This window comes from Elaeis guineensis, chromosome 1 (assembly GCF_000442705.2).
Source record: "Elaeis guineensis isolate ETL-2024a chromosome 1, EG11, whole genome shotgun sequence".
In the NCBI taxonomy this organism is placed as follows: Eukaryota; Viridiplantae; Streptophyta; class Magnoliopsida; order Arecales; family Arecaceae; genus Elaeis; species Elaeis guineensis.
The window spans coordinates 97,522,757-97,543,094 of NC_025993.2; the positions used below are offsets into that span (position 1 = coordinate 97,522,757).

A 20,338-nucleotide genomic window follows, 5' to 3' on the forward strand; every position below is an offset into this window, starting at 1 on the left:
TCCAGGTCATAAAATGACCCTAACCACTTCTATGGTTCAAACGAAAGCTTTGAGAGCCTTCAAGGGTTCTCTAGCCTAAGTAGCATGCTCTCTCCACCTCGCAAGCACTCCCCCCCCCTCCTTGAGTTAGAACGAAAGCTTCAAGAGCCTTGGCCTCCACTGTCTCTCTCCACCGGATGTCGCTCAAGGTAACCTGCCCCTCCCTCTCTCTTAGTCCCTATCACGGAACCTAGACAGCTTGAAGTTACTTTAAGCCCTTGTGAAGCCCTCAATGTCTTGGCCTCTCTCTCTCTCTCTCTTCTCCTCCCTCATATTCTCCTTCTCCCCCTCCCTCTCCCTGTGTCAGTACACTCCAGCATGGCACTAGATGGACCCATACCATTCTGGCAGACCTTCGTCACAATCATAGTCCAATAAAAGATGAATATCATGTGATAAAACAAAGAAGAAAAAACAGCAAACTTAATATGAAAGATGACAGGGAGTACTCACCAATGATGCCTCAGAATAACGTGGTGGTGGTTTAGTATAATGCTGTCTAGGATACACTTTAACCAAAGATAACAAATCCTTAACCTTGAAAAAAATAATAGATAGGATCAGTCATAACAATTTAGAAGCCAAGTTTTCACATAGAAAGAGCAAATACAAAAGAATTAAGTAGAATAAAAGATAAATTAACATATGACCTAAAATACAAACATATATATACACAAAATACTTAGCTAGTCACATTAGAAACTTGTGTTTAGTGTATGCAGCACATGCATCAACAATGATCCAGATAAGAATCAAAAAACCAACTTATGTGCATTTTACCGTACCTTCAGTTTCTGCAGAACCTCAAAAACTGCCTTATGGACATTCTCTTCCTTGTCATCATTTCCATTAACCCTTGCTTCTTTGTCCTAAAATTGCAAAGCAGTTTCAGAAATCTTCCAGACAAATGTGCTGGAGCTCAAAGCAGTCACATAATGCAGCTTAATTAAAAACATTTTCTACCAGTAACAATCCATCCAAGCTTCTGAATTCACTGGGATTTCATAAGCAAATTTTTGAAATTTCAAAACCACCTTCTTCTTTAAAGAAGTTATCACAGGAAAATGCCACATCTTTAATTTGAGCATATTGAGACTAGATGAACAATAGTGTCCTAGAGTTGCATATTGAGCACCAAGGTTTTAACTCCCATGGGACGGAGTTGTCCCAGTTTTCCTATGGAATGGGATGCATCGCTGTCCCATCCCATCCCAATACCTGGGACAAAGAATGTCCCATAGCATCCCAATTGGGATATTAGGGTGATGGTGGGATGGTTCTATCTCGACGCATGGGATGGTGGCCCATCCCGGTGTCCCATGAGACATCATGCCGGGACTTCAATCCTTGTTGAGGATGCATCTTTTGATCGCTCATAACATGTCACCAAGATCATACGGATGCAGTTAAGTCATCTCTAAATATAGTACCCTTTCTCAGATATTAAGAAATAAAAATACAAAAATGCTCCATCTTAACAGCCAAAATTGTAAATTTGTCTTGATATGATTGCTATATTAACAATAAAAAAAGCTTGTCATGTCAATTTAGGATCAATGTCTTATATCTGGACCAACCACCACACAATTATAAACTCACCATATTAAGATAGCTCCAATGTCAAGCATTACAATTCACAATAACGTATTAATTGCAAATATCTATAATGAACTTGCAATTAGTGACTAAACTAACCAAAATGTTTAGCTGTCAATGAGCCAGAGCAAAAACCTTGAATACCATTTAAAGTGATTCTGAGATCTATCTACTGTTACCAAAGTCAATAACACCCTTTATAGCAATTACAGAAGGGTCTCAAACCATTCTCCAAATCAATATTGATGCAAGAAACAACTAACCAAAGAGATGTTTCAGAATATTCCAAACAGTGAACTTAGTAGAAGTTCTACATCATTCAAGGTAAATGAAGATTTCACCAGGAAACCCATAAACTTTGATTTTACCTGTACAATGATACAGTATTCAAGTCTTTGGGGCCACAAAGTTTCAATCATTAAGCCAGAATTCATGATTTATATAGCTAATGCCTCCACCTCTCATATCATAAGATGAGGTATCTCTTTTCTTGATAGCACATCAAAGAGACAGGACCAAACTTTACATCCCCAAGAAATGTCCATCTTTATGGACACTTAGAAATATTCGAGCAAGAAATATCTATTTCACATCAATCACAGAATACTCGCTTTCAAGACTTGTTTTCGAAGGTGCATGAGCATGACAGTAAGCATCCTTTTGTTTCTACTTTCTAGCATGCTTGTTATCCCAGTGTTGCAGATTTTCATCAGCACAAGCTGTTGGATTTCAGGTGCATTAACTGAACTATGACACACACAAAGGTAATGTCACTTACAACTAGCAGCATGTAGCTTTGCATCAGCCAACAGAAATCAAACTTTACTTTCCAAGTGCCAGGAGTTAATGGTTCAGTAAGACCTAAAAAGCTTTTTTTAAAGTCATGATGCAATGGCAACTGGCATCTAAATTAGTTCAAGAGTCATAGGATCACTAAAAGTAATTAAGTTTGGGCTTAAGAGTCATGAGGTCAGTTACATGATCAATTATACTCCTCACTCAAGGATTAAAAGCATAAAGTGGTGTTATAATGTTGACCAAGGTTGGTAACACATACCACACGGTGTGTTGCATGTCTGCACTGTTTCTGCAACTCATTATATCAGGGAATGCTTTCCACCATTACGGGTTTGTGCAAGATTTGTCATCTTTATCATAGCAGTATGGTCCACCATGAACCTGTATGAACTGGCACAAATCAATACATGCCATATGACAATTCGCTTCATTTTACCAAACTTGAAACGGTTTGATGCTATGTCCCTGCTGGAACACACTGGCAAGCCATAATTTAAATCCTCTCTCTTGCTCCTTTCTTTCTTGCATGATCTTCTTTGTTATAATTCTTTTGTTATTGACCTTTTCACCTTCATAGTCATTTTTTCCTTTTGTTATTCCTTCTTCCCTTTCTTTTATTCCTTCAACTTCTGTCTTTTCCCTCTCTATAATTCTTTTCTTCTTTCTGTTATTTATATTATATTCCTTCCAAACTTCCCCATTTCCCTTCATATTTTCATCTTTCACTTCTCCTCAACCACCTACTTCTCTCTTACAATTTTCTTGGAAAAAAATTGCTATTTACCTCAGCTCTTATGCTTAAAAGGAAACTATTATTATAAACTCTTCTATCATCTTGTCAATATGAAATTTGTGACCTATTAGGATGCCAAAGTGCCTTTCTTTTCTTTTACAATTAACTCCTATGCCTTCAAGTCATCTTACCTTAACCAATTTAATTTATTTTATATAAAAAATGTCCCATAATAAAGGAGTGTGACCATGGTCTCCCGTTCCATCCCATATTGGATATCATGCCAGTCTCATACCAGTATGCTATCTCATACCGTACCATACCGACACTCGATATACTATCTTGTACTACACTGATGCTCGATATGCCATCTCGTACCATATTGACACTTAGTATGCTATCTCGTGCCATACCAAACTATGTACCGATGCTGTAATAGGATAGTACTGGTATCGGTCCAGTACCAAGACGGCAAACTTTAAGTTTGATATATTATTACGAGTGAAAGATAAAGGTTTTGTGAGGAATCTCATAGTTAGAGCACTTGTATCTTGAATTTTGTAGTAATAATAACATATTCTTGATATTATATCTATTAAAATAATGGCACTATTAACTAAGACCTGTCAGTCAACTCTAAGATATGTTAAGCTCGGAAATGCTGCAAATCATTCAACTATTACTACAATATATCAGCAACATAAGCATTTTAGGTCAACTCTATTACATACCAAATTTGATAGGCTTCATCCAATTCCCATAAGCATGTTAGGTCAACTCTATTACATACCAAATTTGATAGGCTTCATCCAATTCCCTGACTACAATCTTGATGAATAACTGATATTGTGGAAACTAAAAAATCCATGATATCAGATAAAAGGAACACAAGATAATGTTAATCTACCTTAATCTCAGAAAATAAAGAGCACTTAAGAATATAAAGATTAATAGATGGCAACCTCTTCGTATAATGTAGCATTTAGATTTCATGCTTGAATGCACTTAAGTAAATTGCTTTGCAGTTTGAAATATATTAAAAAGATGACAGAAAAAAAAAGAAAAAAGAAAAACAAATAAAGCATCAATTTCAAACAAGTAACCTAATGTAAATGCATTTAAGTAAATTGCTTTGCAGTTTGAAATATATTAAAAAGATGGCAGCACAAAAAAAAAAAAAAAAGGAGAAAGAAAAGAAAATGAAATAAAGCACCAATTTCAAACAAGTAACCTAATGTAAATAATAACATATCTGAATTTAAGTAGACTAATCAAACAATAAAAAGTATAAAGCAAGAAATAATGAAAAATTGGAACCATAGAAAAGAGTCAATGAAGGCTGTACAAGTGAAGTGGACACGATTTCAGATGAGATACATCAAAAGCATCCTGTCTCTCATTTGTTAAAGATTTTAATGCAAGTGGATAAGACTGACCTCATAAACTGCTTGATATCCTGGAAACCCCACTTGTGAACCCACAGATCGGAAAATCATGTTTCCTTCTGAATTCCCAATATCAACTTGAATCTAAAGCAGAAAATGGTATTAGAAAATATTAAAGTGATATGCTAACTGCATTGGCTACACATGGATGGTTAAAAATGCTAGAAAATGTCATGAGCAAAAGAGCAACATACAAAAAAATATTTTCAACATAAAGGGCTACAGAGATTTGAAATGATAGGACTGCTACCTTTTGTATAAGAGAACTAACAATGGGTAATTGCCAACGAAAGAAAAATGTTAGTATATTGCTGCAGTGGCTTAAGCCATAGTGGAAAGATTAGGGCCTGTTTGGCACCTTTTCTTCCTGTTTCTTTTTTTTTAAACAGAAACACGGAATCGAATGCAGAAGACATGTTTGGTTACCTTGTTTCTGTTTCTATTTTTATAACAACTTCCAATATTTTTGGAAAAAAGCGAAAGTGACAAATTTTCACTTCCAGTTTTTTTAATAGTGGGTTTTCACCCTTCTCCTCCCAACCCCTTTTCTTCCACCCAATCTCGCCCTCAGCCCTGTCGCCCCTGCCCAACCTCACCGGTTCCCCAAGCCTCATCAGCCATCTCTCCACCCAATGCCGAGCTATCCTCATCCCCGGCTGCACTGCTGGCCCCATCCCCACTTCATTTTCCTCCGCCGCTCTCTCGAATGCCTCTCCACCCCTCATCAAGATCTCCCTTGTCCTTAACCACATCACCGGCCCCATCCCCCTCCCTCTCCCTCGTTGCCAGCCCTGGTTGTAAAAAAGAAGAAGAAGAGAGAACCAAACATATTTTCTGATGTCAAAAATCTGAAAAAAATAGAAATAGATTTTTTGTTTCCAGATTTTTTTGGAAAAAATAAATGATAATGATGCCAAATGCAGCCTTAGTGGTACAGGAATTTTCATTTTTCAAGGTGTCAGGGGATTGGGGAATAGAGAGAGACTTCTAATATGATGAAAGACAAAGTATAGTACATCGATAAGATGCCATAAAATGACATCACTTTCATACCACTTTACGGATGACCTGGTCGTCGTTAATTGCTTTCATACTACTTTATTGATAAACCTATGTCTTGTATTCTTCTCCTTCTTAAATTTAAGCTCCAAAATGATCATGTAGCATTTAGCAATTTCCAGCAATCTAAAATAGAAAAAAACATAACTTTGTAGTATGTACTGAAGCAAAGTGTTCAGATACAAGTCAACAACTATTTACCTTACAAAACAAACTATTCCAACCAAGGTTCATCAACTCAAAACCGGACCCCACGCCAGCCAGCTAATAGTACGAGTCGATATGCCCCCATATCGGACTGTACCGAGCCCAGACCGACATGAAAATGAGAAAAAATCAGGAAGAAAGAAAAAGAGAGAGAGAGAGAGGAGAAGGGAGGGAGGCAGAGACACCAGCAGTGGCCATTGGAGGGCCTCCGGGGCTCCGTGGTCCTCCAGGGTAGAGATTAGAGAGAGAGAGAGGAGGTAGGAAGAAAAACGGAGGGAGGGCAAGGTGGCGGGAGAGCCCCCAAAGAGCCGCTAGGTGGTCGGCAAATGGTGAAAATCTACCCACGGGTGCCACGACTTCAAAATATGGGTGACCCGCTCTTGTTCATCATGTTTTAAGTGACCCATCCATGTTCATCTCATTTTTTTAAAACATGATGAATAGGGGCAAGTCACCCTAATTTTGAATCCACAGCACCCATGGGTGGATTTCTACCGTTTGGTGGCCACAGCGGACCTCTCCATTCCTTCCCCTCCCTCCATTTCTCTCCTTAACCCTCCTCTCTATCTCTCTCTCTAATCTTAACCCCTCCTCTCCATCTCTCTCTCTAATCTCTCATGCAGAGGACCGCAGAGCTCCGGACACCTCAGTGGCCCTCCGACGGCCTCAGCGGATCACCGTCGGTCTTTTCATCTCCTTTCCTCCCCTTCTCTCTCTCTCTCTCTTCCTCTCTTTCCTTCTCCCTTGCTTTGTTTTCACCGGTATTTCAAATCAAATGCCTGAACCGCACTGATTGACCGCCGATATGGTTCGGCATGCCCCGAACCATCCGATTCAAGACGGTTTGGCAAACCATGATTCCAACATTTCTCCTTTTATCAACTTTTTGTAATTGAGAAATGTCTTTTTCAGCCCATCATGGTTTGTTGTAGTGTTGCAATTTATAGTGTGCAACATGCCAAGTTTCTCCATAAAGAGACTAGGGATAGACAAATGTCATGTGATGACAATCACCACTGCATGGTCAATCCTACATGTTCCTTCCATAACATTGGGCATCAAGGAATTTCATACCATACACAGTAAACATAGCACATCTATAACTTGTTAAAGTTTGGAGGACGCACAGGTGTGTACCATATCTTTCTATAGAATTCTCCGTCAAAAAAAAAAAAAACTTTCCATAGAATTACTTCCTGTCACTAAAAAACTTTCCATAGAATTACTTCCTGTCACTATCTTATAGTTTCAGGGTGGATATTCTCATGCAATACAATTTTCATTATTTTAATTTTGATATTCCTAACAAGGTTTAAAATACCGTCTGTTTATAACATTATAACAGCTGTTAAAACAGCTTGCAGCCCCCTCCATGACATTACATATGATAACAGAAAGGATAACAGCAGTTTTAATGCATTATTTAGTATTATAATGTCCATTATCATGCAAATAATGGCCATTATTTTTATTTGCACAGCTTTCTCTAATGAAATACTATTTCTTTTGAAAATTCAAATAGGCATCAATTTTTCCTTCAAACAAGATTGTATAGTCTAAAAAATTGTTGGAACCTACAGGAACCACAATGCACAGAAAAGTTGGCGCCACCAAAACTTTCCTACAAGACCTAATTTATTTCCTTCTTATCGGAATGATCTGTTGGAATCCCTTAATTTAAGGAATAGCAGATTATTATGAATCAATTGTATATATTTTTTTTATTGTAATTAGTTTCCTATTCTCGGACAAATCCTTGAATATAAATAGGAGCTGTTCTAAAGAGTTTTTTTATCAATCAAATAAACAAAAATTCTCTCCAAAACCTGTGTTCAACATGGTATCAAAGCTGAGCCCAACTTTCTTGGCATAACTCTATGAAACAGACCTAGGTTTTTTTGGTTTTTGGGTCAAGCTTCTTGGCAACATCTACAGGGGTTGGTGACTGTCACCACCCATCTCTGAAGGAAGATCTACCGCTGATCAGTCTTCTCCGATGACTTTTTTCGGGCGTTCTTCTTTCCGGTGATCTCCCTCGTGTGTTGTGCCTCTGCGCAACCCCTACCTGTAACCTGGTTTGCATTTTTTATTTTTTGGTGCATATCTCTTGTTTTCAGTTTTGCTCCTGTGTTTTTCCTTTCTGTTTATTGAAGAATGGCTGACGGAAAAAAGGGAGTAACTGAAACTAAAATGGGTTCTGTTAGTGATAATCCCTCTTTGCAAATTAGTCCTGTAAAGCTTGATGAAACCAATTATCTGGTATAGTCCAGATCCTGTCTCTTGTTCATTCAAGCTAGAGGACTGCAGAGGTGTATTATCGGAGATAAACCAAAATCAGAAATTACTAGTTCCACCTATAGCCAGTGGGAATCAGAAAATTCTCTTGTGATGTCTTCGCTCATCAATTCTATGCAACCTCAGATAGCCTGCGGATATTTGTTGTTAAACAGTGCTTCCACCATTTGGAATGCAATTTCTCAAATCTATTCTCAAATAGGCAATGATGCACAGATTTATAAGCTACGAAACAAGGTTCATGGCACGAAACAAGGTGAGATGACTATTGCTCAGTACTTTGCTGAATTGAGTGGTTTATGGCAAGAACTGGACTACTATCAGGACTTTCAGGCCACATGTGCTGCTGATGCTGTTAAGTTCTAGAAATTGATTGAAAAAGAGCGCATCTATGACTTTCTTGCTAGTTTGAATATAGAGTATGATCAGATACGAATCCAAGTGCTTGGAAAGGATCTCATGCCTTCCTTGAGGTAGACATACTCATATGTGCAATAGGAAGAGAGTCGAAAGAGTGCCATGATCTATTCAACCTCTATTGACAAGGCAAGGCTAGTAGCTACTTCTTCCCGAGAACAATCACATGTTCCTCGGCATGGTTCATCAGATAAGGATCATTTACACTGTGACTACTGTGGCAAGTCTCGACATACAAAGGAACATTGCGGGAAACTACATGGTCGTCCAACTAAGGGGCGTGGAGGTAAACGGATAGGCTCATTTAGACCACAAGCAAATGTGTCTAAGACTGTGGATTTTTCTGGAAAAACAACTAATACTGGAATCTTCTCCAATGAAGAAGTTCAATCCCTAAGACATTTGTTGTCACAACTTGAATCTCAATCTATCACTGTTGCCTCTTCTAATTTTGTCAAATCAGATAATGCTTTTCTTGCCAATCTTGAAAAATCTTTTTGGGCCATAGATTCTGGAGCAAACAAACACATGACAGGTACTTCAAATAAATTCTCAACTTATTTCCCATGTTCAAGAAAAGAAAAAGTCCGCATAGCAGATGGATCCTTAACCAATATTTCTGTAACAGGTTCTGTAGAATGTACTCCTATTATGAATCTAACTTCAGTTCTACATGTTCCTAGCTTTCTTATAAATCTTTTGTCTGTTAGCTCTATCACTAAAGCCCTTAATTGCAAAATTGATTTTTTTTCCCACTCATTGCATATTTTAGGAATTGAAAACAAGGAGAACGATTGGCAGTGGTAGATTGCAAGATGGCCTATATCTGCTAGATGACAGTTGTGGTTTCTCAAATCCTGATACAAACCAAGCTTTGTTAGGACATTCTATGAGTGCTAATCAAAAGATCATCCAGTGGCATAGGAGATTAGGACATCCTTCTTTTTATGCTTTGGAAAGGTTATATCCTATTTTGTTTAGACAATGTAAATCAGATTTGCTAGTTTGTGATGCTTGTGAACTTGCTAAATACACTAGACATTCTTATCCTTCAATAAATAATAAAAGTTTGATTCCTTTTGTGACTATTCATTCTGATGTATGGGGTCCTACCGAAACAGTGTCTTTATCTGGTTATAGATGGTTTGTCACTTTTATTAATTGTTGCACTAGATTGACTTGGATTTATTTGATGAAAATAAAAAATGAAGTGTTTTCTTGTTTTCAACAGTTTCACAAAATGATTTGTACACAGTTTGATGCTCAGGTTAAAATTTTAAGAACTGATAAAGGTACAGTATACATAAATGGAGTCTTTCGTGCCTATTTGAATTCACAAGGAATCTTGCATCAAACTAGTTGTGTAAATACTAGTGCACAAAATGGGATGTTTGAGAGAAAGAATAGACATTTACTTGAGATGGCTCGATCTCTTATGTTTACTATGAATCTTCCTACACCTTACTAGGGGGATGCTGTTCTTTCTGTAGCATATCTTATTAATAGAATGCCCCTTACAACACTGAACTTTAAGAGTCCTTTAGAGATGCTCCAGGGAAGCAATTCTTATACTGTTCCTCCAAAAATCTTTGATTGTGTTTGTTTTGTTCATAAGACAAATGTTGGAAAGTTAGAACCTAGAGCTCTTAAATGTGTGTTTGTGGGTTACTTTGGAACTCAAAAGGAATATAGATATTATCACCCCCCTTCAAGGAAATATTTTGTGAGCATGGATGTCACATTTAAGGAATCTGAGCCTTATTTCTCCACCCAGTCACCTCTTCAGGAGGAGCATAAGAAAGAAGAGGTGTCTTCCCCTTCTCATTTTCAGGGAGAGACTCTTAGGCTTGAGCCAAACCTTAGTGATAATGTTAAGGACAAACCACCTCAAACCCCTAGGAGATTGAATGGATTGGATTTGAGAACCTACATACATCGGAACAAGACAGATATAGCCATTGAACATGATACACCTAATCAACCAACATCCCTGAATTCAGTTCCTGAACATCTTGAGGAATTATCTGGTGAGTCTCCTTTGATTCTTGATGATACTAATCCTGATTCTAAGTCTAATTCTACTTCCTCTAATGATGATCTTGATGTTCCCATTGTTTTCAAGAAAGGAGTCAGGACTCGTACTAAACATCCTATCTCCAATTTTGTTTCCTATGATTCTTTGTCTCCTTCCTATAAAGCCTTTGTCTTATCTGTTTCTTCTGTTTCTATTCCACAGGATTGGAAGGAAGCGTATCTTGATTCAAAATGGAAGACAGCTAAGGTTGAGAAGATGAGGGCTTTGGCAAAAAATGAGACATGGGATTTTGTTACTCCTTTGGAAAAGAAACCAGTTGGATGCAAGTGGGTGTTCGCAGTAAAACATAGAGCGGATGGTTCAATTGAAAGGTACCAAGCCAGATTAGTGGCAAAAGGCTTCACACAAACCTATAAAGTGGATTATCAGGAGACCTTTGCTCCCATTGCAAAGATGAATACTATTAGAATACTATTATCATGTGCTGCAAATCTTGAGTGGGACTTACAACAGTTTGATATTAAGAATGCCTTTTTATATGGAGCTTTAGAGGAAGAAGTGTACATGAAAATTCACCCAGGATTTGATGATGAAAAAACCAAAGGAAAGGTTTGTAGATTGAATAAGGCATTATATGGTCTGAAGCAGTCACCAAGAGCATGATTTGACAGATTTAGTAGGGCCATGACCTTCTTTGGATTCTATCAAAGCAATGCTGATCATACCTTGTTTATGAAACACTGTAGCGGTAAGATCACATTACTTATTGTTTATGTTGATGATATAGTTGTGATCAGAGACGATAAGGAGGAGATTGCCCGTCTAAAAGAACTCTTAGCCCGAAAGTTTGAAATTAAAGACTTGGATAGATTACGGCATTTTCTTGAAATAGAGGTTGCCATATCAGATAAAGGAATCTTTATTTCTCAAAGAAAATATATACTGGATCTCCTAGAAGAAATAGGTATGTTGGGATGTAAACCTATAGAATCTCTAATTAAAGCTAATCATAGATTGCAAGCAATAGTTGGAGAATCAGTTGACTTAAGGAGATATCAGAGGCTGGTCAGGAGATTGATTTATCTCTCACACACTAGACCAGATATAGCATATGCCTTGGGTCTCATGAGCCAATATATGCATGATCCTCGTGAGTCCCCACTTAGAAGCTATTTTTCGCATTCTGACATACCTGAAATCTGCACATGAAAAAGAACTATTCTCAAAGCATGGCCATCTTCAGATAAAAACTTTTACAGATGCAGATTGGACTGGATCTCTTGATGATGAAGGTCAACATCAGATTATTGTACATTTATTGGTGGTAATCTAGTTATCTGGAGAAGCAAAAAGCAAAATGTGACAGCAAGATCAAGTGCAGAAGCGGAATATAGAGCCATGGCACAGGGTATCTGTGAATTATTGTGGTTACGAAAATTGATGAAGGAACTGAAGCTATCAGAAACAAATGATTTGTCCTTATTCTGTGATAACAAAGCTGCCATCAATATAGTGCACAATCCAGTCCAGCATGATCGGACCAAGCATATAGAAATTGATCGATACTCATAAAAGAGAAAATAGTGAATAGATCTTTGAGTGTCTCTTATGTGACTTCGAAGGAGCAGTTGGCCGACGTGTTCACGAAAAGTCTAAGCGGCAGATTATTTCATACTCTAGTTTGCAAGTTGGGCATGTGTAATATACATGAACCAACTTGAGAGAGAGTGTTGGAACCTGCTGGAACCACAATACACAGAAAAGTTGGTGCCACCAAAACTTTCCTACAAGACCTAATTTATTTCCTTCTTATCGGAATGATCTGTTGGAATCCCTCAATTTCAGGAATAACAGATTATTAGGAATCAATTGTATATATTTTTCTATTGTAATTAGTTTCCTATTCTAAGACAAATCCTTATATATAAATAGGAGCTGTTGTAAAAAAAAATTTTATTAATCAAATATACAAAAATTCTCTCCAAATCCTATGTTCAACAAAAATAATATTTTTTATCCAGTGAATAATAATTGAAAAAATAACGCCATTACTTTTCCATCATTACCATTTATTTCCCGTTATTTTCAATTATAATGTCATGACAAATGTGATTGTTTTGTTAGGGAATGATGCACAGCGGATTACAGTAGTCGCAGGAGAAAGAAGAAGAAATCTAAAAAAATATGGAACACACAAGCATGAAATATAGAAAATTTACGTGGTTCGAAGTCTCTTGCTCCTACGTCCACGGCCGCACAGAAATATGCATTTCTTTTTACTCAGAAAGTTTACAGCGTACAAGAGATAAAAAGAAACTCTCTCTCTTGCCCTCTCTTCTACACAGCATAACTGCCTTTGGATGCCCAGTGTTATCTATTTATACCACAGATTATGATTGCCACTGGTAGGGATCTTTTTCTGGATTTGCCCTCCATTCCAATGAGACAGAAGAGAATCATAGCCATCCACAGCGTGTACCCTCTATCGTTTGTCGGTAGGGTTCCACCCCCCTAGACCCTCCCGACAAGAGGGCGTTGCCCCCGTTGACCCCCCGCCCGCTGACCGCGCAGCAGGACCCACGACTACCAATCATAGCGCACGTATAAGACTCAGGTCAAAGGGACGGATCAGGCTCCACTGTCCCAACATGTTTTAATACTAAAAAAATAAATATAAAATTTTGGGGCAAATAATGGCAGTTATAACCATTGTCACAGTCAACAATGGTTGCAGCGAGGACAAGCAACTTGAATGGTGTGTCCAAGCAAATGAATGCACAATGAATGTTATTTTGCAGATTGGTATGTTCATTGTGCAAAATTGTGATGTTGGCATAAAATCAAACCAAATGTACTTCAGATGTAAGTGTCAAATTAATTGAGAAAATTAACCATAAGGTCAAATTGTTATGCATTCTAGGCCTGAAAGATGTTTATAATCCTAGTGCATGTAACTTTAGGTAGTAGCAGGATTATTAAGTGAAAGAAACAAAAAATCTTTGTCATCTACTTATTATCAGGAGTCATGAATTGAGATCACTTCATCTATCAAAAGAATCTATTCTGCTTTAAAACAAAATTAAAAACAAATGAGTATCAAATAGCTAAGGGAAGTGGTGATAATGATATGTCACTGGTAATCCTCATAACTGGTGTTTGCCATAGGAACAAAAATTATCATCATACATTCTGAAATTTTTTTGGCTTAAAGTTTTCATGGTTTCTATAAAAGATGGTGTTTTATCAATCTAAGAGTAAAAAAACATAAATTGAACTCATCCAACAAATATTCAAGTGTCAATTTAGTCTTACGAATCATTTAGTACCAACAAGTTATGGGCATATAATAGGGAGTGAACCATTGCAACCCTCATGCCAATCATTATCCCATGCACATATCATTGCACAAGTCAGTATGTGGTCATACATGCCAGCAACAATCTCTCTCTTTCTCAATCCCATGACCAACCATTTCTACAGCCTACCTTCTGTTTGAGATGGTTTATAGCTCTTCCAAATTCACATGTCATTTTAGACTTATCAGTGGGTTGAAAGGCTTATTCTACAGATCAGCTACAATATTGGCACAGAATTGTTGTTCTAACTTGGGCCAAAGATTATCGGTCAAGTTATCATTTTAGTGTTAGCAGTTTTTACCCAAAAATGCAAGATTTTAAACATTCCCAGCTAAATACAGTAACATTGGTACTCTACCATTCTGACATGAAAATGGGAGCGATATGGGTATGGGGTACCGGTTCTCACTTGAATAGGTCCGCACCAAACATATTAGTCCATGAGGATTGTTGAACCATCCTAAATCGAGCATTTCAAGGCATATCATATCAAACCAGCCTAGAACCGAGAATGTTCAGGCTTTCAGAACAAGATAAAGGGAGAACCGGCCAAACCAGGTCAAACTATCAGGTCCCACTTAGGTTTAGCGATACTGACCTTGTTAGCTCAGACAAATCAACACCTCTTATACAAAGATCCCCCTTCAGCTACCCTAAATCCAAATCGATATCTCTTTATCTTCTTTCCTCACCTCTTTTGATCTCCTCAACAAGGTTTTAAATCCTGTGAGATAGGGCTATCCCAGTTTGGAATGGGACATGCTGTTGCCCCACCCCATCCCAATGCTTGGAATAGAAGATGACCCAACACATGTTGATGGAGATGTTGGGACAATGGCAGGACGGTCTTGTCCCAACACTCTAGGTGGTACCTAGTCCTAGTGTTCTGCAGGATGACCCGCCAGGATTTGAGACCATGCTCCTCAACTACGGCTATAAATCACCCTCGACCAAACAACTAGCTCTCACCATCTCTCTTAACCACTCCCACCTCAACTTCGATGTCTTTCCACTCCATTAGTTGGAGAGATAAGCATTCAATATTTCTAGACAATAACTGCAAGAAAATTAGTTAAGTTGTGATCTTGAATGGTCAGACCACCACAGCATACAAGCTAATATGGATATTGAAAAAAATATGTAATTATGACATGAAAGCTTGATGTAAGCATAGTGAAAACCATGTCATTGAACACTAAATGGAAAGTGCACATCTTCAAACTATTACAAAATCTTTTCAAAGATTATGTTATATAATTTTGTGAGCTAAAGAAAAGAAATAAACATATAGCAGTGAGAACACAGCTGAGAGAATCATTTACTGTCTTTACGAAAAAATTGATAGCCGAATAAAGAAAGTAACATACAGACCATATCAGTTGTGGCAGGTTCCATTTGGCATGCCATAGTACGTGTCCATATAAGAGTGTATAACCTTAAAGAATCATCATCCAGTATTCCTACTAAAGTTGCTGTAAGATAGAAGAAATGTGAGAACAGAATTATGTTCGACAAGCACCCACTGAAAAGAATCACAATAAAAACACAATGGTATTGTTTCAAAGAAATGATGAATCTTGGACATATTGAATTCAAAACTCTAAAGATAAAAGAACGAACAATCTTTAGCCAGTTTCTGGATGAGTCATAACAACAAACTGCAAACCAATGAATAAGATTGCTAATATCTTATAGCCTAATTGTATGAACATCACTTGATTCTGCAAAGACATCTCATGCTTCCATGCACAACACTTCCAACAACAGTAGCATATAGCATCTACCTTATTCTAAGTATCGTGATATTAAAAAATGAATTCCATCCCAATGCTTGCAGACAAAGACAGTAAAGATACAACCGAACCAGCAGGTTGCAGACCAAATCCTACTGGCATGAAACATGTGGTGGGCCAGTTAAATTGCAGACATTTCTTCTCTGTGCATTAAGTTGAAACAAAAAACGATTGTTTTTGATAAAAAGATGGAGTACTCATTTTTTTTCCAATGTGAACTGAGAAATTTATTGGAGACTATTATCTTCATATAAAGTTAATATAAGAAAGAGCTCCTATCAAGCATTGTGAGAGCTTATCTTTCAAATAGCATGGAGAAATCTAGATATTAAACATTATAACGTGACCTTCTAATGGGTGTGAAAATGATGCTTCTTAATTTTACAGTTACCAACAAATTCATCACAATTTCAATTTGTAGAAAATATGCATCTTTTAAAAAAGATGATGCAAGCATAAACTACTTCATTATCGTTGGACATTCTTTTAACTTACATGACAGAAACTACTTCATTATTGTTGGACATTCTTTTAACTTACATGACAGAAAAACAATTGTATAAAAGATGCTTCATTTACAGAATAAAACAGTTATCTGTAACAAAGAAATTAAAGCTCAGCCATCAAAAATATTCTGAGAGACTCACAGAATGCAATGAAACTATCATTTTTGTCTTCCATATTTGTTGACTGATCAAGACAAATATGACATGCACAAAAGCAACATGCAAGTGTCATCTAAGTGTGTTAACCAACAGACACAAATGCCATCCAATGTACACTGCAGGCCGTGAATAGTTAATTATGTGCCTTGCACATAAAAGCTAGCAGATTTAGGTATTCTGGGGAGATGTTTATAATTCAGTCAATGACTTCCCTGGAAGCAATTTTTGAAACTTCATTACCAACCCAAGAGTGATCACTACATTGGACAGCTCATTATAGACACTCCGAAACTTTTTCAAGATCCATCCAATAGGATAATCGTATTATGGAGAATGCCAATTACCATAGACTGTACTTATGGCTATATAATATAAAATTCAGAATAAAGAGCTTCAATTTGCTGTAAAGATGAAGAAAAAACCACAACAGACTACATCAAAGATAGTTTGTTACATGGTAGCCTCCTTATATTAGTGGGTCTGATAGCTTCATGAGCTTCTTGGGCATTCTTCACCTTCCTAAAGTATTTGCGTACATTCTTTGATGCAAATTCCTCACCATACCTACATAGTAGAAGCAAAATTTTATATTAAAATGATAACAATATTGAATAAATGAAAAGTTTTATCAATGTTTAGATATGAATTAACTGAATATGAGGCAGTACTGATCAATAAACTTTATCGAGAAAAAGAATGAACCGATGTTGATACATATCCTCTCATGACATTTTGGGCGCTTAAGGGTCATTAGTTACCAACATGAAATCATATGTGGATGCTCAAGGTCCAACAATACCATCTCACATCCATGTACAATAAATAAACATTATTGATTTTTCTTTTTTTCTCCAAAAGATAAGTTGGCAAAGTCTTGCATCAATGTACTATTACAAATGCTTAAAGAAGGGTCACAGTGAACAATAATTATAACACATTCGCAGGAAGGAAAATAATCTCCTACAGGTGGTTCATCTTCATTAGTTCATCCTAGAGAGTTGGTGTACAAAGTAAAAAATGAACAAAGAAGATATATGTGATTGCAGGTCACATGAAAGTGCTCCATGATAAATTTCCTATGCTGTGTAAAGAAACACTGAAGCAAAAGGAAAAAGCTGCAATTTGTACCATACCATATAATACACCACCTATCATGTCATGCTATCAATTCAGCAGTGCAGTGCACATTTCTGCAGCATCCATGAGAGGGCATATGATTACAGTGCACATCAATGCATGTAGCTTCAATATATATGGTAGATGCTCCCATTTTAAACCCATGTTCAACCATCCAAAATGACCCTGTTTTTGTGTTACAATAATGCCTAGGTAAATTCCTAAAATTTGAAACATCACACAACAGTTATTGACTATTGCCAATTTCACCATCATCCTTCAGTGTCTTTCAGTTTCAAATGGCCTCATGCAGCTATATTTTAAAGTGAGCTAAACATTGTATTCCATATCCTTAAATATTTCCCCCATTTAGCATACAAAATGCATCGATTATCCTACAGTTTGGTAAAAATTGAACTAATTGTTGATTGAACAGCAGATATATTAGCTTTTCTACGCCCATGATCTATAAGAGAAAGTGTGGGCCAGCCTCATCCTACTGAAAAAACCAAAATAAGAGCTTCTATGTATTCATTTAGGCCTATGCCAACCAACATTAGTTTTATTTAAGTGACGGCTGGAACTTGACAGGACATTTGGCATAAGGTTGAATGTGAGCAAACAACTTGCATGAAGTTTTAGGGACCATCAGGACTTAGCACTTGCATCTTAGAGTTAGGCAAAACGAACCCTAAAGTCATCCATGCCTACAGGCCACGCAAAATGAATCAGAGAAGACCAGATAAGTCATTCTACATGAAATATCTACAGGCCTAAGACTGGCAAATATATGTGGCAAGTTACTCACCTTTCTTTAACCAAGGAATGAATATCCTCTGCAGCTTCATTAGAAACCTTCAAAAACAAAATATATCAGAACAAAAATAAGGGTGCCATAAACTACACTAGCAAAATGCACTCCAGCCAGACCAAAAGGCACAAGAGATCTAAGAGTTATAGTCGCAGTTTCAAAGAACCAGCATGATGTTTAGGAGGTCCAAAATAACCCAAAAAGGAGGAAAAAAAAGAAAAATAGTCCTTCTAAAGTGCAAGTACATGAATGTTTAGCACAATATTAAAATCATTAACATGAATCCATTCCATTAGACTCGAAATCAGCATCATGAAAAGTAGGAGTCCCAGTTCATAAACACATTACACATTGGTTTAAGTTCACTCTATTCAAGAACAATGGACCATCCAATAAAAAAACACACAATAACTCTTATTCACTGTGATCAAAGAAAACAATATCATTGCTCGAAGTTACTAAAAAGATGTAAAATTTTAGGCAGCATAATCGTCTGAAAATCAAAAAATATGCATCTTCTTTTAAATATGCATCGGATTCACCAATATTCTTTTTTGGGGGGAGAGGGGGGTTCTCTGTATGCATGATAAAAAATTAGTACATAATTCCTGACATGGATCTTTAATAATTAAAGAGTTCCTAGCAGGACTAGCCCTTGCCAAGTCTAATGTGATCAAAACATGGTATAGCCTCTCATAATAATGACAAAGTATGGCATTTGATCTAGATATGCTCCAAATTGGGACGCCTTGAAGCAATCAGCTAGTTGAGCCAGATAGATAAACATATTTCCACTTTTAATCCTCAGTGAAATGTGATATGAAAAACTGTAATGAACTTTGAATGACTAACCATTTCACAAAACTGGAAGTAACTCATCAATTCAATATCCACTTAATACATGCATACATATATATACATACGTACATACAAACATGTATGCATGTTATATTACAACTTTCAGAATAAGTCACGTCAGACACCCGTATCCAAATCAACATCCTGAGAGATTAATATCAGCTCTACCATATAATTAATGAACATTACTACAATTATATCCAGTGGCTGTACAGCTGTGCCAAAACTAGTTAATAAGTAAAATGAATCTCACCTTACCAATCCACTGGCACAAACCAAAAAAAAAACGAAAATTACTTAAACTAATTCTATGATCTTAGATGAGTATTCTAGTTTCAACATTCAACCCTCCAAAATGCATTCCTTATATTTCAAAATACGCTTTAATCAAGGAACCAACAAAAAGCACTTCAATATGCACGTATAGATCGAATATGTGGCCCATTTAGTACTATGTGGCCCCATATGCAGCCTACTCTTATGCAAGATCATGAGGACGGTGTGGATTGAATCAGATGGTGGCTACATACAATTATAGATAAGCCAAATGCACCTATTGATGATAATTTAATTAGTTAAAATATTTTAATTATTTCTATTAGATACTAAATACAAAAGTAACAAGTAGCAGGTGATCGTTACCAAGGTTTTAAATATAGTGGGACAATGCCATTCCAATTTTTCCATGGAATGAGATGTCCCATGCATGTCCAGCCACTTGGGATTGTGGGTGTCCGATCCCATCCTGATCTATTTCGACTCATCCCTTCCAAACACTTGAAATAGTAGGATACCCTATTGGTATTTTACTATTTTAAAATCTTTATAAAGTATTTAAATAATTATCTACCACATTTGCACTGCATAAGCATTGGCATAGCGCATACGCACTGTGCAGTCCTTTGATTGCCTGCATACCGCAGCCATCTTTAAAACATTGAAAATAGGAGTGTCAAATGAATGAAGTCAAGGTTGGCCATCCTATAATGAATAGGGTGGTATAGGGTATACTGTACCATATCGGTTCAACACCGATACGTAGTACAAGGGTTGTACCAACACTCGGTACACCGAACAGGCCCCATACCAATATTGTAACAGGTTGGCACTCGTAT

General features: G+C 37.0%; 1 protein-coding gene across 2 annotated transcripts in view; it reads right to left on the reverse strand.

Annotated features, from left to right (window-relative positions):
• Window positions 1–20,338, reverse strand: part of LOC105061088 (uncharacterized) — a 62,344-nt gene that overhangs the window by 31,873 nt on the left and 10,133 nt on the right. For both annotated transcript variants that reach the window (XM_010945042.4, XM_073257047.1), the window contains 6 exons: window positions 18,363–18,409; window positions 16,893–17,002; window positions 15,352–15,452; window positions 4,603–4,695; window positions 825–908; window positions 493–576 (listed from right to left, as the gene is read on the reverse strand). In XM_010945042.4, coding sequence (XP_010943344.1) covers window positions 493–576; window positions 825–908; window positions 4,603–4,695; window positions 15,352–15,452; window positions 16,893–17,002; window positions 18,363–18,409 — 519 coding nt within the window. The remainder of the gene's footprint in view (window positions 1–492; window positions 577–824; window positions 909–4,602; window positions 4,696–15,351; window positions 15,453–16,892; window positions 17,003–18,362; window positions 18,410–20,338) is intronic.